The following is a 5,977-nucleotide window of genomic DNA, read 5'->3' as shown; positions in this document are numbered from 1 at the left end:
AAGGATCGGAGTCTCGTGACATATTCTTCTTCTTCTACCTCCTCCTCCTCCTCCTCCTCCTCTTCCCCTTCTTCTTCTTCTCCTGCTTCTTCTCTTTCTCCTTCTTCTTACTGTTATCTCAAAACAATTTCATTCAACTTTGCAGGCTGGAGGGAATTAAAATACAGCCTTCAACAGCAAGGTCTTCCCATTAGCTGAATAAAATGCGAGGCAGGAGCAAGAATACGGTAACTATGACGTTCTCGTGTATAAGAAAGAGGACCCTAAGGCCACGAGAATCCGGCCCAAATAATCCACAGAATTATTATAAACACTTATTGTCGTTGTGAGATCTGCTGTGTATGGATGGATGGATATGTAGATACATAGACAGATGGACAGATGGATGGACAGATGGATGGAGAAATAGACAGATAGATAAACAATTAGACAGATAGATAGATAGATAGTAATAATGACAGATGGAGGGTGAAGTGTTTGGGGGCTAGCGTGACATTTTTAGGTAGCCTGAGATCACACTTAAATGAACTTGAATGGTTGATCTGTGTTCAAATCTTAAAATTCTTAATCAATGAGTGTTCACCCACCCCAGATATTAATGGGAATGAGGTCAAGATGATGATGATGGTGATGATGATGGTGATGATGATGATGATGATGATCGGAGCTGGTGAATAATGAAGGTGTGGGAAGCGCCATGACTTTGTACAATGAAAGACCCATCACTGAAACCCCTGTATAACGGGTTCCAGTCAAACGATTTCATTTCTGCATACAGAAAGCCTCAGTCTCAATGGATTACAGCCTATCTCACTGTAAACACTTGATTTATGTTCACTTCTGATGACTGATTCCAAATAAAGGGCTGAGGCAACAGTCCCTTTGTGCTTGGCCCTGCCACATCAGTTATCAACATGACTATACTCTTTTTACTGTGACTTGGCCTAAAACTCCCATCTCTCCATCTTCAGTGCATAGTTCAAGCAATAGATTTACGCTAAAATTTGATGCGAGCCAAGAGGAAGTGCTAGGGAAAGTATGTAGAACTGTGGCAATGTTTCTGCCACAGAGATATGTGAAATAAGCTGCAAAAGGACGAGAATCAGGGCCAGGTTAGGGTAAAAAGAGTACAGCACTGATCCAGACTAACAAGTTCTGTCTTTCAGCCGTCATTCTGTTTGTGAGATCGACTGTAAGATCGGCACCAATACAGGGCACCACAAGGGCTTAGACTGTAGTGTTGTAGTCAGTAATGTTATCTCGGGAGGCGCTGGCATGAAGGGTTGACATGTCCACTGTTGAGGCCACAGGGGGTATGGGGTTGTCAATGCCCTCCAGAGGAGGCTTTTCAGCGATGAACTGATGGTACTCCCGTCGCAGGCCGGGGTCCTTAGGGCACCACTCAGACGTAGGCTTGAAAGTTTTCTTAATGGCGTCCAGCAACGTTGCCTCACTGCTACGTCGACGGTAAGTTTCCACCACGAAGAATATCGGTACCAACATACACGCCAACACGGCCAAGAAGATACCAAAGCCTGGGGGAGAGAGAAACTGAATTAGCTTTCTCATGATGAGGACAAGATATTACTCAGCTCTGAGTCGGTCATAGGAGCCTGAGTGTAACAATCCTTTCCTACTTATTTTTTTCTTCATCATGCCTCACTATCCTCTTCTAAACAACTGATGTAAACTATGTAGGTATTAAACCAATAAATACAAGAGAATTTTAGGGTGCAATATATAAAATGAATCGGAAAGGAAGAGACGCTATGAAGCCTCCTGTCACCTAGAATCCGCCCCTTGCAGACAGGTAACAATCATGCCCATTTTATCTCCTTTGAGGCGAAGGAATCCAAGGCTAGGCTAATATAGTGCAACAGATTAAGGGATGATAACTATACCCTTTCTACTCTAATCTGGCCCAAAACTGCCATCTCTCTACCTTGAATCCTCAGCTGCAGCAAGAGATTATCAGTAGAATATGACGCTAGTCACGAAGGGGTGTTATGGAGAGGATGTAGACCCACAGCAACTCTTTTTTTTCTGCCACTGACCTATGTGAAATGAGCTACAAAAGGACGAAAATCTGGTCCAGATCAAAGTAACAGAACTCTAGCTAACTTCCTTTGTTGACTTTATAGGTGAAAAATCTTTTGGCCACTCTGGTTGGGGCGTTCTAACAACTAGATTTGTGAAAATGATACAAGTACTTTGCCTACTAGAATGCAGAAATTCTCTCTCTCTCTCTCTCTCTCTCTCTCTCTCTCTCACACACACACACACACACACACACACACACACTCCAACTCACCATTAGCGCCAGGGCCAAGGACATAAGATCCAACTTTGAGAGGTTCCTTGGTGGCCTGGCTGTAGATGAAGATGATGGTGAGCAGGGCGGGGATGAGGATGGCCCAGCAGAACTTCCAGTAATAGCCGGTCTTCCTGCCCAGCATAAACTCGATGTCCCGGCAGAAATTGTTGACACCGTACACCCACTGAACGGCCGCCACTTCCAACACCACCAGGATGAAGATGATGAATCCCTGCAACGCATACAACAATGTAAATATGTAACGTAAAGGCTTAGAAATGTATGAAAACGAGAACACAAGGGTATTTGAAAGTAAAGTATAAAAATGTAAAAGAATAAATATATAATAACACAAGAATGTAACAATATTTGAAAGTAAAGATGTAAAAACCCTACGGCATGGAAATGTAAAAAACACAAGAACTTAATACTGACCTATAACAAGAGATGAATGCTAGTACAGTATATGGTGCTAGCCACAACGAAGTGCAACAGAGAAGATGCAAAGCCATAGCAGTGTCTTTTCCTGCCACTGAACTGCGCAAAATAAACTGTTTTAGGACTAAAATCATGACCACATTAAGGTGAACGAACTACTGTATAAAATGGTCGACTTGTTTTCATCTGAGGGAACTTGGTTGCTTACATGACTTGAACATTAAGTCGTGGCTGCATGAAATTCGATTAATTTTAGTTAAGAAGTACGGATGAGTCCCCTTGGCTACTAGACAAATCAAACTCTCAGTCTGTGGCTCTTGTGCATCAACTGAGCTGAAAGGGGTTATGAATTTTTGACAGGTGAAAACAGGCATAACAAAGCCCAGGGATTCACACAGAACACTGGCAGAATAAGACAATACTATGGCTCCACAGTCTTTCCATACCACTTCTCCGTGACTAGCATCGTATTCTGGTATTAATCTGGTGTCACAACTCAGTATTCAAGATGGTGAGATGGTAATTCAAGGCTAAGTTAGAGTAGAAAAGGTATAGCAAAGCAAAACAAAACCCAGGCCTATACTCACTCCTCCGTAGTAATTAATGAGCTCCAGAACGTATTGCCCCTGAGGAGTGACGTAGAAGAGTCCCAAGAGAAAACCTACAATGCACACCACAAGCGTCACCAGCCACTTCTTGAAGCTGGGGAACTCGTCGCAGATGATAGTGATGATGCATCCGGTGAGAGCAGAGGCACTACCGACGCCCAGAGTGAACAGCATCAAGAAGAACAGAACAGCGAACAACTGAGGCACGAAGTCGAATCTTGAGAGTACGTCCGGGTAGCTGATGAATGCAAGGGAAGTGCCACCGCCCTTCACCACGTCCTTAACATCGACGCCCAGCTGATGCGCCAAGTGCCCCAGGATAGTGAAAGTGGTGAAGCCTGCCAGGAGTGAGGTGAGGGTGTCGGTGATAGAGATGATGGCGGCGTCACGATACACGTTGTGACGGAAATTGTTGTACGAGGAGAACATGATGATGGATCCAAAGCCCACCGACAGACTGAAGAATGACTGGTCCACTGCTGCATACCATACCTGGAACATAAATTAATGTGCTATTCTCCCAAAGTTTTAACCCACAGCAGTTCAAGTCCAACTATTATAGATTTTTTATGAATGGAGGGTACTTGTAGTCTGGTGCATGGACCCTTTTTTTCTGTATTTAATTTATTTTTCCATCCTCTGTTCATCTTCTGTTTTAACAAAATCATTATTAATTTTGGAAGAGTTACTTTTTAAGTTAATGTAAATGAATATGGAAACCTTCTCACTGGACGACTCTGACAGCAGTAAGAAAAAGGAAGACTAATTATGTATTTACTTTACAGATTCCTCTTTTTCCGTTTTTTTTTTTTCTTGTTACTTTTTTTTTTATATGTGGGTTGTGGGTTGATATTCTAGGCTGTTAGAAGCGTAGTTTAAAGTTATCACTCGAATCTTAGCTACCCTAACCAAAAGAGACTGTAACGTCCAGTATACACGCCATGCTCAACAGTGGCGCAGGACATCCCCGACCAAACACCTCTACCCCTTCATAAAATATACATAGATAGACGAGGTTAGGCTCGTCTCTAAAAGCAGTTTACTGACCACTACGACATTAATGTCCACATACGACAAATTATAGTTGATGATAAAGAAAAAAAGAAAACTCCGAAAAAAGAGAAACCTGCAATGTAACCATTGTTCAAAAGCGAAAACTCACGCCTGGTTCCAGGAGCTTTTTCCACCTTGGCGTGATGAAGTACAGGACTCCCTTCATAGCACCGGGCAGAAGGGCACCTCGTATGAGCATAATGAACAGTACAACGTAGGGGAAGAGAGCTGTGAAGTAGGCCGCCTTGCCGGAGCTCTGCACTCCCCTAGCCAGCACTATGAACAGCACCACCCAAGAAAACAGCAGACACAAGCTCAGACGCCACTCAGGTGCTGTCATCCCGTTGTCCAGCCCAGCAGGGTCTTTCTGAAGCACTTCAAGTCTGCAGACAAAAATACCTGTTCATATAATGGATCCTAATAATTTTCAAGAGAACTGTCTGCAATAGTCAACTATAAACTCAGAATGATTAATATTTTTGTCTCAACCATTATTCACGAGAACGGTCTCCATAACAGCTATCCATCTCAGACCAAGTAATATTTTTCGTATTTTCCAGTTTGATACTTTTAACTTTAAAATTTGATTGCGAAGAGTGTGGTGATTATGTGAGTGAAGGCAAGCGACCTCCTGCAGTCTTCCTTCTCTAATGTTGTGTTTGTATATGACTTACGTGAAATATTCCTCCGGTGCAGATGTCAGGTCGGATGCATTGATTCCCAGCATGTCTCCCAGCACTGATACATTGGTAGAAGAGTCATAGCAGGTTTTTGAGGACCAGTCGCCACATAGAGACCAAGGCAACACGCTACTGAAGGAGGCGAAGAAGTAGTAGACGGTGAGGCCCATCAGAGACACATAGTAGGTGACGACTGCCCCCGTAGCGAAGGCCTGGCCGTAACCCACACCTGAAAAGAAGAGGGAGAAGGAGTCAGAGGATGCTGGTAGGTATGTTAATTTGTTTTTTTCTTGAGGAGGAATTATGATGATGGTATGCTGTTATATGTGTTCACAAGACTCTCTCTCTCTCTCTCTCTCTCTCACACACACACACACACACACACACACACACACTCACCTCTAAAAGCAGGGGCAATATCCCACACTCTGACAGAGCCGCCTGATGCAAACTGGCCCAGGCAAAGCTCCATGTAGTAGAGCGGCTTTCCAATAAACAGCAGCACTAGGATATAGGGAATGAGAAACGCCCCTCCGCCATTTTCCAAGGCCACGAATGGGAAGCGCCAAACGTTGCCTAGACCCACGGACATGGCGATACAGGAGAGGAGAAATTCGATGGGGTTGGACCATTGCTCTCTCCCTGTTCCTTCCTCCGACTCCTGCTGGTGAACGTAGAAGTATTAGAGAATTATTATTATTATTATTATTATTATTATTATTATTATTATTGTTATTATTATTGTTTTATATTATTATTATTATTATTATTGATGTTTTTGTTGCTGCTGTGTAGTCTACAAGCCTCAACACCCTGGGAAACGTTGTCGTTGAGGGCTAACAAGGGCATTGTGTTTGGCTGTGTTTACTGGAGGGTGTGTGTGG

The 5,977-nt window shown here is 43.3% G+C and overlaps 1 protein-coding gene across 1 annotated transcript in view; it reads right to left on the bottom strand.

Annotated features, from left to right (window-relative positions):
- Positions 1 to 444: 444 nt before the first annotated feature.
- The window catches only part of LOC145409011 (sodium-dependent nutrient amino acid transporter 1-like), an 8,109-nt gene continuing 2,576 nt past the window's right edge, over positions 445 to 5,977 (bottom strand). Inside the window, exons 3-8 of the mRNA XM_080279580.1 lie at positions 5,493 to 5,754; positions 5,088 to 5,322; positions 4,523 to 4,796; positions 3,340 to 3,852; positions 2,312 to 2,546; positions 445 to 1,535 (exon numbers count right to left, since the gene is read on the bottom strand). Of these exons, the coding sequence (XP_080135706.1) occupies positions 1,228 to 1,535; positions 2,312 to 2,546; positions 3,340 to 3,852; positions 4,523 to 4,796; positions 5,088 to 5,322; positions 5,493 to 5,754 (1,827 nt within the window). The 3' untranslated portion in view covers positions 445 to 1,227. The remainder of the gene's footprint in view (positions 1,536 to 2,311; positions 2,547 to 3,339; positions 3,853 to 4,522; positions 4,797 to 5,087; positions 5,323 to 5,492; positions 5,755 to 5,977) is intronic.

The sequence above is a fragment of the Coenobita brevimanus genome, chromosome 79 (assembly GCF_032717465.1).
Source record: "Coenobita brevimanus isolate Jiangsu-jjx chromosome 79, ASM3271746v2, whole genome shotgun sequence".
NCBI lineage: Eukaryota > Metazoa > Arthropoda > Malacostraca > Decapoda > Coenobitidae > Coenobita > Coenobita brevimanus.
Note: the sequence above shows the minus strand (reverse complement) of the source record. Positions and strands in the feature narration are given on the sequence as shown.